Raw genomic sequence first — 23,701 nt, forward strand, 5'->3', positions numbered from 1 at the left:
GGTTTCCCACAATGACCACTGACCTTTCCCTCAGTGAAGGTGGCAATGGAGGAATGTTTGGACAATTCCCTTCTCCGGCTGTGGAAACAGAAGGCGAATTGAAAACCCATTCCCAAGCTGCAGCAAGTAACTTCCAGTGATCTTGCTGTGGTCACGGGGGACTGGTACTTTCAGGTGCTACCCTTTGGGTAGGTCCTTATATCATAGCTGTCCCCTCTTGTGTATAGAAAGATCCTTGTCAGCCATCGACCAAGAGCAGAGCGTTCTCTTAATGCCTGAGGCTCTGTCATTTAAATCGCGAATCATATTGCTCTTTTATGGGATCTGGGTGAAGTCAAATTGTTTTGTTCTTAGTCATTTTTGAGATGTTGGGTGTCAGCACAAGGCTTGCACTAATTGCCCTTTTGAAGGTGGTGGTGAGTTACAAACCTGAACCAAGATTTAGACCCAGTAATGATGAAGGACCAAAAAAAAAATTTCCAAGCTGGGATGGTGGTATTTCCATGCACCTCCAGCCCTTGTCTTCCTTTAGGAGGTGCATTCGGAATATCATAATGAGCAGGTGGTATGCACTGCAGCCATCGTGTGCATTTAGTGGAGGGAGTGAATCTTGATGGGTGCCCATTATCAACCAATTGGCTGCTACTTTTTGATGTTGCAATGCAGTCACCACATTCAAGTAATTTTATCATCTGTGAAAATATTAGGTTTGTGGCTTTCAATACATTTTTTAGTAAAATAAGTGGTTATACTTATCATGGAGAAAATATGGTCGATTGTTTTTCATAACAGTGTGGCTCACGGCTCAGAAATTTTGTACGTTGCATTATTGTTTGGAAGAACAGGAATCCTGCCGCAAAGTGAGGTAATGAATTTCCTTTGGGTACTCTGACATCCAGGAAAGTGTCAAAAATGGTTGCATTCAGATTCTACTCACATTTTTTTGACCATATGAATCTTTTGTGCTAAGACACGTGTCAACCACCACGTACGCCTGAAACTTCATGGACAGCTGAACATCTTTTATCCCCAAAGACCCAGCACTTCCTTGTTATCATACTGGGTGTCAATCTAGATTACCTCAAGCTCCGATACAAGTTTTGAATCAAGAATTCTCCATGTGATAGGAGTATCAGATTGCCTTTCGTACAAATTATGTGTGTTGATAGATCTGCTCCATATTCCTCACTATAGGCCTTACTGCCTTGGACTCCAGCATTCTGGAAGTACCCCACTAAACCATCCGACTGTTCCTTCTCCTCTCATCTGTTTAGGGCCTTCCTAAATCCCTAGTGGCTTGGGTTTTAGATGCTGTGTACTGTAAGTGCATTGATGGCTCAGTGTCTCTGGTACAACTTGGGACAAACCTTGTACGCTGTGAGCAAGAAGTGAATGGCATTAGAACCTCTTATACTACTGAGTGGGCTTGAAAGTAGTCTGGCTGTAGAACACATTTGCCTAATTTCAATTGCTGCCAGCCTCAGGGAATTTAGAAGGCATGGCAACAAACAGTTCTTGTCCAAATTGCTGAACCACAAAACCATCACTGGGAACTTTAGTCTAGAAATAGTTACGTTTTCTGAGCCCAGATTTTGGTCCTTGTTGTGATGGTATAGGTGGTCAATGGTTTTGTGTGATGAAGACCTGCCCTCCAACTATTGTTTATTTAACTTCCTAGACTGATCTGGAAAAAACCAAAAGGATTTTTTATTCTTAATACATCAGTTTGTCCAATACAATATTCCAGCAAGAGTTGCCCCATTGCTGAATGTCTGAGTTAATTATTTTACTGAATGTGCAAATCAGTTGTATTGTGTTTCCCTGTGTAAGATTTTCATTTTTTTCTTTAGACTGTGTCTTCTTTGAAAACTCTTCAAGCAATCCTTTCTTGATAAGGAGAATTGAGGAACTGAACAAGGTAACCACCTATATGTTAAAAGATGTTACTTCCTGGTTTATGGGGTCAAACCAAAGGATCCAGCATGGTAGCGTAGTGGTTAGCACAATGTTTACAGTACCAGCGACACGGGTTCAATTCCCACGGCCATCTGTAAGCAATTTGTACGTTCTCCCTGTGACCATGTGGGCTTTCTCTGGGTGCTCTGGTTTTCTCCCACCGTCCAAAGATGTACTGGTTGGTAAGTTAATTGGTCCTGTGTACGTTGTACATTGTCCTGTGGCTAGGGTTATTTGGGGATTGCTGGGTGGCGTGGTTTGAAGGACTAGAAGGGCCTATTCCATGTGGTATCTTAATAAATTTAAACAAAAATCTGAGTCCACATGGACTTGAGTACATGAGCAAATCTAACTACAGATGTGTAGGACTTGCTAAAGGGTTTTGCTGTTTAGTAAATGATATGCAGTGCCCACCTGAAGTGTAATCCTGGTGTTTTGTCTTCTCTCTGTTATCACTGTTGGATCACATCATTAACACTGCATTCTGGGAATCTTGTCCTCTCTGTAATTTATCCTCTGCTTTTGAACTTAACTTGCTCATTGATTTAGATTCTGTGTATAGTCACTGGAGAGATACAAGCCTTTTCACCACCAGCTCCGCATTTACATTCATCCTAATGAATCCTTTTTTTATTCTCCCACATTCTCATCAACGGTCCCGAATTCTGTCATTCGGACACAATATACAGTCACCAATTAATTTACCAATCTGCGTGCCTCTGGGATGTGGGAAGAAACCAGAGAACCAGGAGGAGACCCTCATGGTTGCAGGAAGAATGTGCAAACTCCACTATGAAGTCACCTGGGATCAGGACTTAACCTGGCTGTCTGCTACCGTGAGACAGCAACTCTACTGGTGCGCCACTATGCCACCCCAGTGATTTCACTGTACTGTTGGGAAAGACAAGTTAAGCCCATAAGACATAGGAGCAGAATTAGGCCATTCAGCCCATTGAGTCTGCTCCACCATTCCATCATGGCTGCTCACACTTTATCACCTCTATTCCAGGGATCATTCTCCTAAACTTCCTCTAGACCCTCTCCGGTGCCAGCACATTGGGAGGCCGTTTGGAGGATACTATGTTTTCATAGAAAAAGAGACTTTTTTTCAATGTGATTGCATTTTTTTTTGTTGCTTTTTGAAGTCAGGCAAATATTTGACCACCCCTGTTTAGTTGTCCTTCATTAAAGGTTTGGGTGTAGATGTTTGAACAGACAGCCTGAAATGCTGAGAAAGTTAGGGCTCTCAGAAATACTCATTTGGTTTTGGGAGATATCAGTGTGTTGGAAGTTTGGATGCATGCCTGAGAAATGCTGTTTAACTCAGAGCTGGGTGTGAGGGCAAAGTGCCCAGTTATTTCCACACCCTTTTGGGGGAAAAAGCACAAAAAAGGTAAAGGAAAAAAAGAGATTTTTGTGATTGAATGTGTACTTCTACCTGTGAAGCTATTAAAGGAGCGCAAAGGGAATAGAGGTACATTTCACACAAAGTTGGTTTTAAGATGTGTTGATTTATTTTATCCTTTACAAGATTGCGGGCCACACTTGGGAGAATTACACAGAAATTCCTTTTCTTGTTGTCATACTGCTTCAGTATTCAGAGGCCTTGGTCACGGGAATATTCATTGTGCGTTTTTGACTCTCAATGTGCCACTCGCTCCTTCTCTGACAAGACCAGACTCTGAGTTGGCCAGATGCCCAATTGGTCTGGTCAGTGAGTAGTCGGGGCCTTGCATTAGAGACTCTTTTGGGGTGGGGGAAGAAAATTAGATGGCATGTGTGTTTGGTGGGGGGAGGGGAGAAAGCGAGCAGAAGGGGCTGTGTATTCAGATGACTGTTAGAGCGATTTTTGGGTTTAGGATACATACATTCAACAATTGTCTTTGGCTACCAGTCTTCACATCTGAAAATGTATTGTGCATTTAATTTGAAGTGCATCTCTGAGCAATGGGTTCCTAAAAGCTGTGAATCCCAGTCCGGATAATGCTGACTGAATTTCATTTGGATGTCTATGGTGTGGATGTGAAACAGGAGGTGTGAAGGTTGTATGTAGTTTCAAAGAAAGCGTTGTCCATACGTTGTAAATATGGAGTTGTCCTTTGATGTTTGGCACATAAGATATCGAGCCCCATGTTGGTCCAGTGAGACCTTTCCCACGAAGGCGTCTCTATATGATGCCTGCTGTACCTTGTTTTGTCGAACAAAGAAGCTGCTGTGTACCTACCAGTAATTTTCTCTGGTGACTTCATTCACGCAACAACTATGACTATCTGGCATTCTGCTGCCAGGGGCAGGAGGAACTTCAGAACTGCCAATGTGGACATTGGGTGAGATCACATGAGAGGTTGGATAGGAAGATTCACTACTATGTTGGCTGTAACACACATAAAAGTTGCTGGTGAACGCAGCAGGCCAGACAGCATCTCTAGGAAGAGGGACAGTCGATGTTTCGGGCTGAGACCCTTTGTGAAATTCCAGCATCTGCAGATTTCCTCGTGTTTATGTTGGCTGTGAATAGGTTTAGAAGACCGGTTGTGCATTCGGCTGCTGGTCTGGTGGGGGGGAAATGGGTTGGGGCACAGCCGAATATTGGGACTGAAAAGTCCAGAATATGGAGATACCAGTTAAAACTGCTTGGCATTGTGCGAAAAGATGGCACTTGCCCCCCCCCCCCCCCCCCCATCACAGTGTCCGGCAAGTCATCTAAGCAGGAAGTTACACAGTCTCAAGGATGACTCACAACATCTAATGGCCAGTTGGTGGTATAATTTGCCACTGTAGATTGCCCTTTTTGCGTGGGTGAGTGCTAGAATCCTTGGGGGGGGGGTAGATGAACGTGGGGAGAATAAAATAGGATTAATTGCAGATGGCTGGCATAGACTCAGTGAGCTCAAGGCCTGTTTGCATGCTGTGTACCTCTCTCTGATCTTTCCAGAAATGGTCATTATGGGAAAAACAGTGGAATAGTTTTGAATTTCCAAATAAGTGTTTTCAATTTTGGTCTCCTTGTAAAGTATGTAATAGTGTAAAAGGTGAAGAGTGCAATCATCAGGCCAGACTGTGTGGTCAGGCTCCACTCTAACTCCATCCACAAGATTGTCTTAGATACCACTGTACTGCCTGCTTCTCAAATAACAATGAGTCGGTGTAGAGGAAGGAGATAGAGAGCTTTGTCACATGGTGTCATGACAACAACTTAATGTCAGGAAAACAAAAGGGCTGGTTATTGACTTCAGGAAGTAGGCAGTTCACATGTTTTAGTACTTAGCAGTGGTGCTGAGGTTGAAAGAGCTGAGTGCCATTGAGGAAGGACAGAGCATGTGCACTCATAGGAGCAAGCATTACCAAAAACCTGGCCTGATCCAACCACCTATTTCCCAGGACCACGAAAGCTTTTAACATCGTAAATCGGCGAGTTATTTTGTTAAGTCTCCCCTCTCGCTGTGAAACGGGGACGGGGGACACCTCTTTTTCCGTTATTAGGGAGAGAGGGAGCCTGTAGTATGTTGAATTACTGGGTGAACGAGTAGTCTTTGGGGTACTGCAAGTCTGTGTCTTTATTGATGCTTTGCTACACGCTTGAGTGCATGGTGGAGGGCACCGATGCTTTTGCTTTACTGGCGGAGGAACGGGATCGTTGCTTTGCTGCTGCCTACGTGTGTCGGGGGAGCTGGTGGGGGGCTTTGGGGTTCTAACATTTAACTGTCATTCATTCTTTGGGGCACTCCTCTGTTTCCGCGGATGTTTGCGAAGAAAAAGAATTTCAGGATGTATATTGTATACATTTCTCGAACAATAAATGTACCTTTGAAACCTCTGAACTTCCTCAGGAGGCCAAAGCAATTTGGCATGTCCCCATCAACCCTTCCTGATTTTTATCGGTGCATCACGGCTTGGTATGGCAACTGCTCTGCCCGTGGACACAAAAAACTGCAGTCAGTTGTGGACACAGCGCAGCACATCAGAATCAAAATCAGATCAAGTTTAATATCACTGACATGTGTTATGAAATTTCTTGTTTTGTGGTAGTAATACACTGCAATACATTAAAAAACTACAAGTTACAATAAGAAATATATCTTTAAAAAAATTAAGTGAGTAGTACAAAAAAAGAGCAAAAGTAGGTTTGTGTTAATGGGTTGGTTCCTTATCCATTCAGAAACCTGATGGTGGAGGGGAAGAAGCTGTTCCTAAAGTGTTAAGTGTGTGTCTTCAGGCTCCAGTACCTCCTCACTGATTGCAGTAATAAGAAGAGAGCATGTCCTGGGTGATGGATGCTGGCTTTTTGAGGCATCAGCTTTTGAAAATGCTGGGCAGGCCAGTGCCCCTGATGGACTAGCTGAGCTCACAACCTTCTGCAGCCTTTTCTGATCCTGTGCAGGGCCCTTCCATATTACTCAGTGATTCAACCAGTTAGAATGGTACATCATCATTGGTGACATGCCAGACCTCCTCAAACGCCTAGTGAAACATAGCAACTGATGTGCCTTCTTTGTAATTGCATCAATATGTTGGGCCCAAGATAGATCACGAAAGCCAGCCTCCCTTCTGCAGACTCTGTCTGTACTTGTTGCTGTCTCAGTAAAGCAGCCAGCATAATCCAAGACCCCACCCACACAGGCATTCTCTCATTTCCCTTCTCCCACTGGGAAGAAGATCCAAAAGCTTGAAAGCATGCCCCACCAGGCTCAAGGACACCTTCTACCCCGCTGCTACAAGACTATTGAATCGTTCCCTGCTATGATAAGGCAGCTTCTTGTACGCACAATTTACCTCGTTATGATATTCCAGCTAGTTGGCTCCTTGCATTGTAGCTGTTACACTTTATTCTGCATTGTTATTGTTTTACCTTGTTCTGCCTTGGTGCACTGTGTAATGACCTGATCAGTATGGACGATGAGCTTTTCACTGTATCTTGGTACATTTGACAAAAATAAATCAATTCCGGTTCTAGCAATCTCAGTTATCAAATAGTTTAATGGAACCGAGTCTACGCTTGAGACAAGTGTAGATTTGGGGAAGATGTGAGGTTTACAGAGTCACACAGCACAGAAGCAAACCTTTAAGCCCACCCCATCTATGCTAATTCCATTTACCCACATTAGGTTCTGTAGCCTTCAAGGTATCTCAAGGAAACAAAAGAGTAGCTCCATGAACCAAGTTTCTGGTGAGGCCTCTGTTGTGTATTTAACATTTCAGTAATATTGTAAATATATTGTTTGATTAAGCATTCTTTGTTTCATAATTCATTGCAGGTTATATGTAAAAGTATGTGAATGGCATACGTCATCACGTCACCACATTGTATTTGTGTGCCATGCTAAAAGTAAAGAATGAAGTATTCCCAGCTCCGTGTTTTTCTTTAGATTAGTTTTATGTCTTGGTGTTGCAAAATATAACAGCCTATAAAGAACATGGAAAAGCCTTTGGCCGTCCATGACTTTCAGCCACCCCCGACCATGAGGAATGCATTTGCTGAAATGATATGTAATTAGGTAGTGTTACTCAGGAGGGAGAGTGTTTTTTGAGGGACAAGGTGAAGCACACTTTGTAGAAAACACATGGTTGTGGCAAGCAGTAGAAACAGCTAGAGACAGGGGCAGCAATGAAAGAGAGATGTTCAGACGTGAAGGTACCAAGATGTCTGTTATGTAACGGGAAGTGGGGTTGAGGGTTGTAGAACCACTCATTAAAAACCGCGGTGGGAGATGATTGCAGTAGAGCAAACTTGTGAGATTTGCTTATGAATAGTTTCAAGTGATTAGAGACATGAGTCAAGGTAATGTCTGGAAAAAAGGCAGTGCAGTCACTTCTTTATTATTCATTCAATGTTTGTGGACTTTGTAGACTGGGGCCAACTTTTAAGTACCTATCTCTGTTTGCTCTTGAGAAGGTCGTGGTGAGCTGCCACGGGTATACCTCTGATGCTGCTGGGAAGAGATTTTCAGGACTTTGATGGTGATGGGAGGTGATTTATTTCTTCGAGGAAGGTTAGGGGTAAGGTGTGGGGGAGAGGTAAGCAGGGTGGATAGGAAAGGCAGGAATGGAAAGGAGAATAGGGCTGAACCAAAACATGTAGTGGACAGCAAAGTTGTTTGGTTTTTATGTAGCTGAGCCCCAGGCATGGACAGGAGGGTGAGTAGGCAGCAGGTGAGGCGAGGTGGCCATGAATGCGGTAATTTAGCAGGTAGTGGCAGACAAGTGCCATTTCAGAGGAGCTGGCTCAATCTGTTCCACATTGTGGAACATGGTTCCCAAAGTAGATGATATACCCTGAGGGTGGTTGGAATTTCTAATGGTGGGGTGATAAAGATAAAGGGGGCAGGCAGTGGAGGGCACGTGGTAGGAAGGGGGTGGCTGAGGGATGAGGCTTAATTAAAAAACAAATTACTTATTTATAAGCATTTGATCCTCGGTGCCTTATGATCGTTTATAATGATCATGTAATCACCTCATCTCTTGCTAACCACTGATCTTTTAGACTTTGATCAAAGCACATTATAGTTGTTGAAAAGCAATGTGACACTTCTGTATTTGGCATATCGTGAGAAATCTGAACTGAAGAGATCGTGTTATTTCCTGGCCCAGCCCACGCATTATCGCTGTTCTCTACTGCAGCACAGTGTTAGCTAATACGATTCCCAAACTCTAATCACGCAGTGATACAATTTCTGTGAACTAGGGCATGAGGTTCAGTGGGGTAAAGTTCAGAATCTTCCCTTTAGAATGGTCTTGACCACATTTCTCTAGCAAGTATCACTACCCCATTTTATGTACCTTCAGACAGTGAGTCAAATTTTGCCGGAGCTCTGATAACGTCATAACTTTCCCCTTTATTAGTCCCAGCACTTGAGGTTGCACTTAAACAGTAGGCATTGACTGTGCTCATTAATCCATAACGAAAATGGCAGAAGCAGACCAAAAGGAGAAGTGTAGAGAGTATAGATAGATAGATACTTTATTGATCCCAAAGGAAATTACAGTGTCACAGTAGCATTACAAGTGCACAGATATACAAATATACAAATATTAGAAGAGAAGCAAGAAAGAATAAAAAAAATAAGTTACCTCAAAGAGCTTAACAGGAAGGGGTTATCATTGCTCTGGCTATAGGTTGACTCATTATAGAGCCTAATGGCCAAGGGTAAGGATGACTTCATATAGCGCTTTTTGCAGTAGCGCAGTTGTCTTAGTCTATTACTAAAAGTGCTCCTCTGTTCAGCCAAGGTGGCATTCGGAGGGTGAGAGACATTGTCCAGAATTGCTAGGATATTCTGTAGGGTCCTTTGTTCTACCACAGCCTCCAGTGTGCCCAGTTTCACTCCTGTAACTGAACCAGAGCCTTTCTAATCAGTATATTGGTTAGATATAACCTGTGTTATGCCATTGGCCCAGCACACCATCGCATAGAAGATTATACTGGCGATAATGTACTGGTAGGACATGTGAAGGAGAGGCCTGCAGACTCCAAGGACCTCAGTCTCCACAGGAAGTAGAGGTGACTCTTCCCCTTTATGAAAACAGCCTCCGTGTTGGTGCTCCACTCAAGTCTGCCATCCAGGTGCAACTCTAGGTACTAGTGGGTCCTCAGCACATCCAGGTCCTCACCACATCCTCATCCTCACCATCAATAGTAACAGAAAGCAGTGCAGGGTTAGTCTTCCGAAAGTCCATCACCATTTCCTGTGTCTTACTGACGTTGAGCTGCAGATGATTCAGGTTGCACCATTTCACAAAGTCTTCTACCAGGGCCCTATATAGTGTGGAGCATCTGAAATATGGACTTACACCAGAACCAAGCAACCAATAGCAGCCAATGATTCTGTCGTGAGAAAAAGTTTTTAAAAAGCTGAGGAGTAGAGTTAAAACGTACGAACATTAGGATCAGTTGCCTCAATATGCTCTGGGCTGCTTGTAATACTTGTAATGAGGAATTAACAGGAAGGATGGAGGAGGAACTGATCTTGCTACGAAATGACTGAGCTGAAGCCGAGCCTCAGAGAATCATATTCAGACTTTTGGTTGCAGAAAGAAATCTCTGAATGCTATCCTGCACTGTGGAAAAAGGTCAAAATTTTCTTTACTGCTTTCCAATATCATATTTAGTGGAGTGTGGTTTCAATGCAGTCACCTAACTTCTTTCAAAGCAATGAAACAGACTGCAAACTACTGAATGTGGGGATCTGAAACTCCTTCTAAGTGATATTCAGCCTGATGTTGAGAAGCTGATATCACTGCACCAAGCCCAGCCGTATCTCTGAAAGCTCAAAACGCAATGACATAGTGAATAGTTGCACTACTAATGTACGCTCTAAAATTGTTGATGAATATTGTTTCTAAAGTAATTAAATAAAGAAATAATTTTACTTTAGCTTTAAATAGATTTGAACAATTTTTGCAACTATTTGTCACTGTCCTGAATTTCCAGTTCCTATTTTATTTTACTGTGCATTGTGAATCAAGATTCTTTGTAGTTTTTATAATGGCCAGAAAGGGAGAGGGGTGCATTGGGGAATGTGGACTGGGTGCAAAAGAGGTGGTAACCCAAGAAAGTTTGTGAACTACTGTTGTAGCGTTTCTACAAGTTGCTTGTCCGCGGAGCCCTTTTGTTCACTATTTCAGAATCAGAATCGGAATCAGGTGTATTATCACTGGCATGTGTTGTGAAATATTTTAACTGTCTGCAATGCACTTACATGATCTAATTCTCTTCACTCTCTTTCACCTTTTTAGACTGTTAATGGCAATGTGGAAGCAAAGTGTGTGTGTTTCTACCGGAGACGAGACATTTCGAGCAGTCTGATTGCACTTGCCGACAAACATGCAAGTAAGTGTTTTAATATAATGTAAATGTTTAATATGACGTTGCCTACAAAGCCTATCCCACCACTGAAAAGCTAGTGGAGAGATGCATTCCCCATGTTTTTCTCAGTGGTATTATTCCTCCTCGATGTCACACTTGTTGTGGTGTTGCTTTAGTCCCAAAGACACTGCTGCTAGGTTTTTGTTGTTCATGTTTGGAGTGAAATTTTAAATAAGGTCAGGAGCCAAGCTGAGCACCGGTGAGGTAACTGTCAAGAAAGTTATAAGAGGTCCAGGTACAACCTCCGGAAAGCCATCTCACGGGTGAAGAGACAATTCAGGACCAAACTTGAATCAGGGAAGGGTGCTGGGCAGTTGTGGCAGGGCTTGAATGCTGTCCCCTCTTATAAAGTTAAATCAGGCGACATAGGAGACAGCAGGGCTTCACTTCCAGATGAACTCAATGCCTCCTGCGCTCTCTTTGACTGTCAGAGCCTGGAGGAACCATCATGAACTCCCACAACCCCGATGATCCTGTGAGTTCAGTCTCTGAACCCAACGTGGGAACAGCCTTCAGGAAGTGAACCCATGAAAGACATCCAGCCCAGATAAGCACTTGGCCAGGTACTAAAGACCAAAGACCTGTGCTGATCATCTGGCTGGCATGTTCACTAAGATCTTTAGCCTCTCACTTTTACAGTGTGTGGTATCCAATTATACTGGTGCCCAGGAAGAGCATGGTAATCTGCCTCAATGGCAATTGCCCAGTAGCACTTACATCTACAGTGATGAAGTATTTTGAGCGGTTGGTGATGAAACCCCTGCCCGAGAAGCCGCTTAGATCTGCTCCAATTTTCTGACCGGAGCACCAGGTCTACAGCAGATGCCACCTCATTGGCTGTGCACTCAACCCTGGAACAGCTGGACAGCAAAGCTGTGTACATCAGGTTTGACAACAGCGCAGCATTCAATACCATCATCCCCTCAAAACTAATCATTAAGTTCCAAGACCTTGGCCTCAGTACTTCCTTGTGCAATTGGATCATGCGTACCTCACTTGCAGACCCTAGTCAGTTTGGATTGGCAACAACATCTCCTCCACCATCTCCATCAGTACAGGTGCACCATAAGGCTGTGTGCTTAGCCCCCTGCTCTACTCGCTGTACACTGGCAGCTCCAATGCCATATTCAAGTTTGCTGATGACACCCCTGTCGCAGGCCAAATCGAAGGTGGCGATGAATCAGCGTATAAGAGGGAGATTGAAAGTCTGGCTGAGTGGTGCCACAACAACAACCTCTCACTCAATGTCAGCAAGACCAAGGAGCTGATTGTAGACTTCAGGAGAGGGAAACAAGAGGTCCATGAGTTAGTCCTTATCAGAGGATCAGAGGTGGAGAGAGTTAGCAACTTTAAGTTCCTAGGGGTTATTATTTGGGAAGACCTGTCCTGGGCTCAGTGTGTAGGTGTAACTACAGAGAAAGCACGGAAGCGCCTCTATTTCCTTAGCAGCTTGTGGAGACTTGGCATGACATCTAAAACTTTGACAAACTTCTATAGATGTGTGGTGGAGAATATATTGACTTGCTGCATCACAGCCTGGTATGCCCTTGAACGGAAAATCCTACAAAAAGTAGTGGAAATGACCCAGTCCATCAATGGTAAAGCTCTCCCCACCATTGAGCACATCGATACAAAATGCTGTTGCAGCAAAGCTACATCAATCATCAGGGACCCCCACCACCCAGGTCATGCTCTCTTCTCACTGCTGTCAGCAGGAAGAAGGTACAGAAGTCTCAGGACTCTCATCACCAGGTTCCGAAACAGTTATTATCCCTCAACCAGAGGGGATAACTTCACTCAGCTTCACTTGCTCCGTCACTGAAATGTTTCTACAACCTATAAACTCACTTTCAAAGACTCTTCATTTCATGTTCTCAATATTCATTGCTTATTTATTATTGTTATTTCTTATTTTTGTATTTGTACAGTTTGTAGTCTTTTGCACACTGGTTGAACACCCTAGTTGGGTGGTCTTTCATTGATTCTGTTATGGTTATTATTCTATAGATTTATTGAATATGCTCACAAGAAAATGAACCTCAGGGTTGTATATGGTGTCATATCTGTACTTTGATGATAAATTTACTTTGAACTTTGAATTCTGCTTGATGCCATTTCAGTAATAAGGTTCACCATTTTGTTGATCGAGTGCAGTTGTGATTTCTGCTTTTTGCTGGCACGTATAACTGGAAAATGTTCCACAAAAACTTGTAGTTTATTTATTTATTTTGACATACAGAGTGTTACAGGCCCTTCTGGCCCAACGAGCTGCACTGCCCGGAAACCCATCTATTTAACACTAGCCTAATTAAAAGGGTAATTTACAATAACTAATTAGCCTGTTAACCGGTATGTCTTTGGACTGTGGGAGGAAACCGGAGCACCCAGAGGATATTCATGTGGTCACGGGGAGAACATAACATTTCCTTACAAACAGCCACGGAATTCAGCTCCAAACACCACGAGCTGTAATAGTGTCACACTAGCCACTGCGCTACCCTGGCGCCCATGGTTTAGCAAGTGCCAGGGTTGCAGCTTTCCTGGAAGGCCCAGTTGATACAATGATGGCTATAATTTGGGCTCTGTAGCCTTCAGAACCTTTTGACCATCAGCCACCCATTTATGCTAAACTTACATTAATGTTATCAACTCTCCTGAGGAGATTCTACCATTTGACTATACAGTAGAGGCACTTTACTATGGTCTTTTGTCCTACCAACCCACACATCTTTGGGATGTGAGCAGAAAGCCACGTGGTCATAGGGAGTATCTTCACATCCTGCATGGACAGCACTGGAGGAGAGAATTGAATCCAGGCTACTGAACATAAGAACATGAGAAATAGGAGCAGGAGTAGGCCATCTGGCCCATCAAGCCTGCTCCGCCATTCAATAAGATTAAGGCTGATCTGGCCATGGACTCATCTCCACCTATCTGCCTTTACCCCATAACCCTTAATTCCCCTTCTATGCAAAGATTTATCCAATCTTGTCTTAAATATATTTATAGCCTCTACTGCTTCATTGAGCAGAGAACTCCACAGATGCACCACTCTCTGGGAAAAGCAGTTCTTCCTCATCTCCGTCTTAAATCTACTCCCCGAATCTTGAGGCTATGTCTCCTAGTTCTAGTCTCACCTACCGGTGCTGCATCTCTCTTATCTATACCTTTCATAATTTTATATGTTTCTATACGATGTCCTCTCATTCTTCTGAATTCCAGTGAATACAGTCCCAGGCGACTCAATTTTTCCTCATAATCTAACCCCCTCATCTCTGGAATCAACCTAGTGAACTTTCTCTTCACCATCTCCAAAGCCAGTATATCCTTCCCCAAGTAAGGAGACCAGAACTGCACACAGTACTCCAGGTGTGGCCTCACCTGTACAGTTGCAGCATTACCTCCCTGCTGTTAAATTCAATCTCTCTAGCAATGAAGGCCAACCTGCCATTTGCCTTCTTGACAGCCTGCTGCACCTGCAAACCAACCTTTTGTGATTCATGCACAAGCACTCCCAAGTCCCTCTGTGCAGCAGCATGTTGCAATTTTTTACCATTTAAATAATAATCTGATCTTCCATTTTTCCTTCCAAAGTGGATGACCTCTCATTTGCCAACATTGTACTCGCTCTGCTAGACCCTTGCCCACTCACTTAACCTATTTATATCTCTCTGCAGAGTCTTCGTATCTTCTGCACAATTTGCTTTTCCATTCAATTCAGTATTATCAGCAAACTTAGATACACTACACTTGGTCCCCTTTTCCAGTTCGTTAATGTATATTGTGAACAGTTGCAGGCCCAGCACTGATCCCTGTGGCACACCACTCACCACTGATTGCCAACCAGAGTAACACTCATGTTTCCCAACTCTCTGCTTTCTATTAGTTAACCAATCCTCTATCCATGCTAATACGTCACCCCAAAACCTATGCATCCTTATCTTACGGTTAAGTCTTTCATGTGGCACCTTATCGAACGCCTTCTGGAAATCCAAGTAAATAACATCCATCTGTTCCCCTCTACGCACTGCGCCCATTATATTCTCAAAGAACTTCAGTAAGTTTGTCAAACAGCACCAGCTTTTGCTGACTCCATGCTGTGTCTGCCTGATGGATCCATTTCTTCTTGCTATTTCTTCTTTAATGATATATTCAAAAATTTTCCCAATTACAGATGTTAACTAACTGGTCTATAGTTAAATGCAAACACGAGAAAATCTGCAGATGCTGGAAATTCAAGCAACACATACAAAATGCTGGTGGAACGCAGCAGGCCAGCATCTATAGGAAGAGGGACAGTTGACGTTTAGGGCCGAGACCCTTTGTCAGGACTAACTGAAAGAAGAGATAGTAAGAGATTTGAAGGTGGGAGGGGGAGATCTGAAATGATAGAAGAAGACAGGAGGGGGAGGGATGAAGCTAAGAGCTGGAAAGTTGATTGGCAAAAGGGATACAGAGTTGGAGAAGGGGGAGGATCATGGGATGGGAGGCCTAGGGAGAAAGAAAGGGCGAGGGGAGCCCAGAGGAAGATGGAGAGCAGGCAAGGAGTGATTGTGAGAAGAACAGAGAGAGAGAAAAAAAGAGAGCGCAAAAAGGGGGGAGGAAATAATAAATAAGGGATGGGATAAGGGGAGGAGGGATATTATTGGAAGTTAGAGAAATCAATGTTCATGCCATCAGGTTGGAGGCTACCAAGACGGAATATTCATGCCATCACCTACGCTCTGTCCGCCAGAGAAAGCAGGATCTCCCAGTGGCCACACATTTTAATTCCACATCCCATTCCCATTCTGATATGTCTATCCACGGCCTCCTCTACTGTAAAGATGAAGCCACACTCAGGTTGGAGGAACAACACCTTATATTCCGTCTGGGTAGCCTCCAACCTGATGGCATGAACATTGATTTCTCTAACTTACGTTAATGCCCCTCCTCCCCTTCTTATCACATCCCTTATTTATTTATTATCCCCCTTTTTTTCTCTCTCTTTTTCTCCCTCTGTCCCTCTCCACAATAACTCCTTGCCTGCTCTCCAGCTTCCTCTGGGCTCCCCTCCCCCGTTCTTTCTCCCCAGGCTTCCCGTCCCATGATCCTCCCCCTTCTCCAGCTCTGTATCCCTTTTGCCAATCAATTTTCCAGCTCTTAGCTCCACCCCTTCCCTCCTGTCTTCTGGAATCATTTCAGATCTCCCCCTCCCCCTCCCACTTTCAAATCTGTTACTATCTCTTCTTTCAGTTAATCCTGACGAAGGGTCCCAGCCCAAAACGTCTACTGTGCTTCTTCCTATAGATGCTGCCTGGCCTGCTGTGTTCCACCAGCATTTTATGTGTGTGGCCTATAGTTACCTGCCTTTTGCCTACATCCTTTTTTGAACAGTGAAATACCAATCGCCGTTTTCCAATCTGCCAGGACCTGCCCAAGAGTCCAGAGAATTATGGTAAATTATCACCAAAGCCTCTACTATAACTTTTGCCACTTCTTTCATCAGGACCAGGGGACTTATCAATCTTCAGGCTCACAAGTTTGCTCAACGTTATCTCTTTAGTGATAGCTAATGAGGTCCTCTCCGCCCATCACATCCATAACATCTCCCTTTGGCATGTAGACATGCCCTCCAACATAAAGACCGACACAAAATAGTCATTCAAAACCTCTGCCGTTTCCTCATTACCCAATATCAAGCCCCCCCCACTTCTCGTCCTCAAAGGGACCCATGTTCACTTGAGCCACCCTTTTCTGCTTTATATAATGATACAAACTTTTACTATCCATTTTTATATTTTGTACTAGTTTATTTTCATAATCTATCTTCCCTTTATTGCTCGCTTAGTGGTTTATACGCACGAGCTTTTAACTGGAATATACTCCTGTTGAGTTTTGTGAAAAATCTCTTTGAAAGTCTTCCACTGTTCCTCAACCGTCCCACCATATAGCCTGTGTTCCCAGTCTACATTATAGAAATCCTTCCTCATCCCATTGTAGTCTCCGTTGTTTAGACATAATACACTGGTTTTCGACCGAACTATTGCACCCTCCATTTGTATGAGAAACTCAATCATACTGTATCACTCTTTCCAAGAGGATCCCTAACTACAAGATCACGAATTTTACCTGTCTCATTGCACAGGACTAGATCTAAGACAGCACATTTCCTTGTAGTTCAGTAACATGCAGTTCAAGAAAGCCGTCTAGGAAATAGTGACTCCACCAGCTGCGTCAGTCTGCTGGCAGGAATCTTCCATTTGTCTATGGATTGCAAATGTACGTTCAGATTTAAGGTGAAGGATAAAACTGACAAGGACACGGTGGTCAGTTTAAAACTGTGACGAGGCAACAGTAACCCGTGTGAAAGCAGCTACCCTGGGCAAATACTGATTGTTGAAGAGAAACAGCGTTCGGGTACACTGATGTGGGGATGAAGTATTTTGTATGTTGGCAGTGAGGGGAAAAGTGAGAGTAATATTGAGTACAAACAATCTAAGAAATTTACCATTTGCTCCATGTTGGCCGAATGTTTGCTACCCAGCCTGCTGCTGCCCTGCAGCACTTGTTCCACAGATCTGTGGGTTAAAGTTAAAGTCTGTCCCGAGCCTACAGTTCTGTGGGTGCCCATCTAAGTATTGTGAATGTGACGAGGGCTTCTGCCCTCACCATCCTTTCTGGGAGTGAGTTCCAGACCCTCATCAATCTCTGAATGTAAGTAAAGCCTTCCCCTAATTTAACACTATCTGAAGTTGACAAGCCAGGTCCTTGAGTTAAATTTAACATTCAGTAACTTATAGAGAATGAAAAACTTGCTTGCAGCAGCGTAACAAGTACATAGTGTTATATAAGCACCATTCACAAGAAAAGCAGAAGTAAGAAAATAAAAGCAAAGTGCATTTATTATCAAAGTATGTATGCAGAATACAACTCCGAGATTCTTCCTTCGACAGGCAGCCAGGAAACAACGAACTGCTGTGGAACCCGCTCAAGGAAACTTATCAAACACCCAACATGCAAAGAAAAGAACAAAATGCGCAAACAGCGAGAAGCAAGCAAACAGCACATAGAATATCAAACATCAAAGCAATAGGCCAGCGGTATTCAGTTTAGTTCAGTGCTGCACCGCTAGCAAGTGCAGGCCGCAGGTCCATTTCTTTGCCGAAGCGCCCCAAGCAAACCACTCAAGGACAGCAAAAAAAGAGTAACTAGAACCTAGGAACACGTGCAACGTGAAGCTCGACACAATTCTTACAAGAAAGTGCGCAATTAGAACAAAAAAATTTAGTGCAAAGTGATCAAAAGTAGTCAGCGTATGGCAAAAGTCTATGCTATTCAAGAACTGAATGGTTGAAGCAGTGTCCAACTAGAGTTTTAGACAGTTCCAACATCCCACTCCATAGCTTTACTCTTTAACGGTCCTCATACCGCTGACATCCTTGGACTTGCACCCTGTTCCTCTGCACTGTTCATTATTTTACCATGTATTCTGTATTTCCCCTGCCTTGTGCCTTCCCCAAATGCATTGATTCTTGTGCTTCTGATTATATGGTCATTGCCAATTTTCTAATCACCTATCAGAATTCAGAATTTGGATTCAGAATTGTCTTGCCCGTAGATGATAGAGGGTAGTGGCAGAAGGTTTTTACTCAAGCTGGAGGTTGGTCGCTTGTGGTACTCTGCAGGGATCAGTGCTGGGACTTCTTTCGTTTGTTACGTATATGTAAATGACTTGGATGCAAGTGTAGACATGTGGATTCATATCTTTGCAGGAGACGCAAAAATTGGTGGAGTTACAGATAGTGAAGAAGGTTGTCAGAGATGTAACATGATTTAGAATAGCTACAGATATGGTCGGAGAAGTGGAAAATAGAGTTTAACCCGGGGAAGTGTTGCACCTTTGGAGGTCAAGTGTACGGGGGGGGGGGGCGGGGGGAGTGTGTAGTTAATGGCAGGACCGTCAATCGATGTACAGAGGGATTTTGGAGTCCAAGTCCATAGGTCTCTGAAAGTGGTCACGCAAGTACCTAGTGTGATAAGCAGTGATAAAGAAGGCACGTTGCATACCTGCTTTCATTGGTTAGGGAATTGAGTGCGAGTTGGAAAGCTACTTTAGAGCAGGGGTTCCCAACTCTCTTTATGCCATGGATCACTATCATTAAGCAAGTGGTCTGTGAACCCCAGGGTGGGGAACTCCTGCCTTAGAGGGTATGAGCTGTAAGGAGAGGTTGGAAAAACTTTGGTTATTTCCTCTGGAGCGCCAGAAGCTGAAGGGAGATCCGTTAGAAGTTTATAAGCTCATGAGAGACACAGATAACGGTGGGCAGTCAGGGTTCGAGCTGGGGTGGGGGTAAGTTTAAGGGGTATGGGTGGCGCAAACCTTTTGACACTGAGAATTGTAGGTATCCAGAATAGGCTGCCAGGGGATGTGGTTGAAGCAGGTGTGATAGTGACATCTAAGCAGCTTTCAGACAGACTAAATATGCAGGGAATGAAGAGATGGATCATGTATGGGCCGACGAGAGTTAGTTTAATTTGATCTAGTGTTCAGCTCAGACTTCACAGATCAAAGGGCCCATTCCTGTGCTGTATTGTTCCATGTTCTATCGGTCCATTTGTGTCATCCGGTCACCTACGACTTTCTTCCTCACTGTCACATGTATCTGCAAACATTTTTTTTAACTTAAGTTTTGAGATCTGTATGTCACTATTGTAGCCCCCTGGCCACCCTTAGGGTCGCTCAACTCGCTGTCGTCTAGGGAAACAGCCCTTGGCCCTGGCAAACTGGGTAATTCGTTTGTGTGGATGCTGTGTGATGTACCCCACCCCACCCAAATAACAGACACTACACCAGATACAATTAAATGATTTACAGTTTATAGATATTACTGGAACTATATAATTAATAGAGAATAAAATATAAAAGGAAACTAAAAGGCGCCGCACTTATCAAAGTTCAATCTCTTCGTGCACAAACAGTTGGCGCTCAGGACCCTTCTTCTTCACCCTGCGACCCCTCAGACCGCCTCGACCGGCCGCCTGGAACCAACAACAGTGGTCGACCAGGCGCTCCACACCAGTCCGTCTCCATCTCCTCTCCTCACTGAACGCCCCGCTCGGGGTGCAACCCTGTTAGCGGACTCACGGCACCTGGTCCATCCTCTGTCTCTCTCTCCCGCCTTCTGCCCCAAAACCCCGCGCATACAATATCTTACAGATACACCAAAAACATAACAACTATCCCAATTGGTTCATAACATCTTCTTGTCAGTAACGTGATTCAACAAACTGCTAGCGGGAGGACTTTCTCAGCATTTAACATAACAAAGAAGCCCTTTCAATTATAACATAACAAAGAAGCCATTTTAATTAGACTACACAGTGACATAAAAAATAAAAACCCCTTACACTATCAAAGCCAGCAGTCAATGCTCTTGAGAAGGTGTTGGCAAATTGCCTTATTGAAATCAGTCTTATCCTCTTCCAGAATGTTATTGGGCAAAGATGTAAACCAGTGGTGATGAAGAAATAGTGATATATTTCCAAATGAGTGGAGGGAGCTTGTAGTTTGTGGTGGTCTCTTGCTTTTGCTGTCCTTATCCTGGTGCTAGAGGTGATGGGTTTCGGTGGTACTGTCAAGGTAGCCTGAGCGAGTAAATGCATTGTATTTTGTAGATGGGGGATACTGCAGCCACAGCGGTCAGTTAATGGAGGGAATACCAATCAAGTTGAATCCATATTCCTCCATTTCTCTACATTCATATGTCTACCTTGCACTTGAATGTGTTGGGATTCTTCAGTGTTCTTTTATTCCCCAGCTGTTCTCTTCCTGGTATATGGAGATATTCTATTCCCGAGTTGATGCATGGAAAGTCTTGGGATATCATGAGTGAGTGACCTGCCACAGAAGACTCAGAAATGGACCTGCTCTTGTACCCATAGTATTAATGTGTTTGGTCCACAGTTGAAATTCTAGGCAGTGGTGAAACCCAGGATATCAAGGATGGGTGATTTGGTGAAGGTCCTCCCCAGAGGACCACAACCTCGTCGTGGTTTGGAGGCCTGTGTGCCTCAGTGACCCAGATGGCGATGTTGGTTGGAGTCAGGTCTTTATGCTTTGGCTCTTGCTGGGGTCACCCATGCCACACAGGTCAAAGGGCAGAGTCCAGTCCACCAGTCCTCCAGGTTCAGCCCAGGGCTAACAACCCTGACTGATAAAACAAAACAGTTAGGGAAGCAGCAATGGAAGAATCCTTCTACATCTGTGTGCGACAGTATTCCTGAGTCTCCACCCAAGACTTGCTGGCTGTCAGTAGTGACAGAAGCTACTGACATGATGAAGGAAGCCCTGGACACCCTCAGAGATCATTGCTGCCCTAAACACAGGTGTGACAGACAGTAATTTCTGGTAATGCACTAAGAGAAGGTGATGAGTTCTTTCTTGTTGGAGCTGGTAATTGGCTGGCACTTTGGTGTTACCTGCACTTGTTAATTATGCTTGGGTTTTGTTCCATGCAGGCATGGCTGCTTCAGTTGTCAGAAGATTTATGAATGGCATTGAACATCAGGCAGTGGCCGTCTTCATTTCTGACTTTACCATGGAAGGAAGGTCATTGTGGGAACACTTAAGGGCTTACAATACTGTCATGAGTGTCCTAGACCTGGGATGACTACTAGCAACCATATCCATCTTTCTACGTGTAAGGCAGGACCCTTAACCATTTGAATATTTCCCCCTCAGTGGCCACTGACTTCAGGTTTACCAGGGCTCCTTGATGCCATGTTTGATCAAACACTGCCTTGAGACCAAGGGCAGTCAGACTCACCTTGTCTTGTCTCTAGAGTTCAGCTCTCTGGTCCACATTTGGAGCTGAGTAATCCTGGCAAGAACCAAACTGAAGGTTTGAACGGGATGTTGGTGAGTAAGGTGGATGACAAAATCTTCACCTGCTTTCCTGCTGATTGACGGTGGTTGTCTCATAATTAGTTGGATTTGGCTTTTTTTGTGATGGGATCCACTTGAACAGTTTCCCACACTTGTCAGATAAATGCCAGTGTTGTAACTGTGTTTATAATGTTCAAATAACATGGCTACAAGTAAGGCTAGTTCTGGAGCATGGGTCTTCCGAACTACAGCTAGGACTTTGTCTGGTTGCACAGCCTTTGCTGTAGCAGGCCAACTTGGATGTTTCTTAAATTAACGTGGCATGAATCAAATTGGCTGGATTTCAGGAGGAATCAAGGATAGGTAATTCTCTTTGCACTTTTGCCCAAATATTGCTGTTAATGTGTCATCCTTGACTTTGGCACTCAAGTGCTGGGCCCTGTCCTCATGGAAGATGAAGATCCTCTTGGACACTCCTCCCCCATTCGCTCCTTAGAAGACCACTGCCATTCATGACTGACTGAATTACAGAACTCTGATCTCGTACGTTGATTGTGAGATCGCTTGGCACTCTATTTTGCTTTGGATATGCTGCTTAGAATGCACGTACATCGCCCTGCATTGCAGCTTTACCTCGCTGTCCTTTTAATTTGATTGCATAGTGACACAACAAGTAGAGCTTCTAGCAACACACACAAAATGCTGGTGGAATGCAGCAGGCCAGGCAGCATCTTATAGGAAGAAGTACAGTCGACGTTTCAGGCTGAGACCCTTCGTCGGGACTAACTGAAAGAAGAGATAGTAAGGGATTTGAAAGTGGGAGGGGGAGGGGGAGATCCGAAATCATAGGAGAAGACAGGAGGGGGGAGGGATGAAGCTAAGAGCTGGAAAGTTGATCGGCAAAAGGGATACAGTGATGGAGAAGGGGGAGGATCATGGGATGGGAGGCCTAGGGAGAAAGAAAGGGGGAGCCCAGAGGAAGATGGAGAACAGGCAAGGTGTGATTGTGAGAGGGACAGAGAGGGGAAAAAAAGGGTGGAGAGAGAGGGAATAATAAATAAATAAGGGATGGGGTAAAAAGGGGAGGAGGGGCATTAACGGAAGTTAAAGAAATCAATGTTCACGCCATCAGGTTGGAGGCTACCCAGATGGAATATAAGGTGTTGTTCCTCCAACCTGAGTGTGGCTTCACCTTGACAGTAGAGGAGGCTGTGGATAGACATGTCGGAATGGGAATGGGATGTGGAATTAAAATGTGTGGCCGCTGGGAGATCCTGCTTTCTCTGGCAGACAGAGCGTAGGTGTTCAGCAAAACAATCTCCCAGTCTGCGTCGGGTCTCGCCAATATATAGAAGGCCACACCAGGAGCACCGGACGCTGTATATCACCCCAGCCGACTCACAGGTGAAGTATTGCCTCACGTGGAAGGACTGTCTGGGGCCCTGAATGGTGGTAAGGGAGGAAGTGTAAGGGCAGGTGTAGCACTTGTTCTGCTTACAGGGATAAGTGCCAGGAGGGCGATCGGTGGGAAGGGTTGGGGGGGGAACGAATGGACAAGGGAGTCGCGTAGGGAGCGATCCCTGCAGAAAGCCAAAAGAGTGGGGAAGTAGAGCTTCTGCCTCCTGATGCCTGCGGCACAGGTTCAATCCTGACCAAGGGTGTTGTTCGTGTGGAATTTCCACTTTCTCCGTGGTGGTTAGATAGCTTTCCTCCTATATCCCAAAGACATGGACTGGGAGGTGAATTGGCTGTTGTAAGTTGCCCCTAGTGTTTAGGAGAGTAGATTCTGCGGGGCGGAAGGAACTGATGGGATTGGGCGAAGAATTTAAAACAGAAACAGGATTAATGTAAATGTGTAGCTGATGGCTGGTGCAAAGTTAGTGGCTGTCCCAGAAGCAGCACCTGGTAATAGTCGCAGGCTCGTGGCAGCACCCTATCTGAATCAGATGGCAAATTGCCAGTGCATGTGTGGAGGGGGTGCAGTACTTCAGTATGTATTGAGATAGTCACATTAA

General features: G+C 44.3%; 1 protein-coding gene across 2 annotated transcripts in view; it reads left to right on the forward strand.

The window, feature by feature from the left end:
• The window catches only part of mta1 (metastasis associated 1), a 149,118-nt gene that overhangs the window by 4,025 nt on the left and 121,392 nt on the right, over nt 1–23,701 (forward strand). For both annotated transcript variants that reach the window (XM_072264908.1, XM_072264917.1), the window contains exons 2-3: nt 1,851–1,918; nt 10,690–10,783. In XM_072264908.1, coding sequence (XP_072121009.1) covers nt 1,851–1,918; nt 10,690–10,783 — 162 coding nt within the window. The remainder of the gene's footprint in view (nt 1–1,850; nt 1,919–10,689; nt 10,784–23,701) is intronic.

The sequence above is a fragment of the Mobula birostris genome, chromosome 1 (assembly GCF_030028105.1).
Source record: "Mobula birostris isolate sMobBir1 chromosome 1, sMobBir1.hap1, whole genome shotgun sequence".
NCBI classification, from domain to species: Eukaryota; Metazoa; Chordata; class Chondrichthyes; order Myliobatiformes; family Myliobatidae; genus Mobula; species Mobula birostris.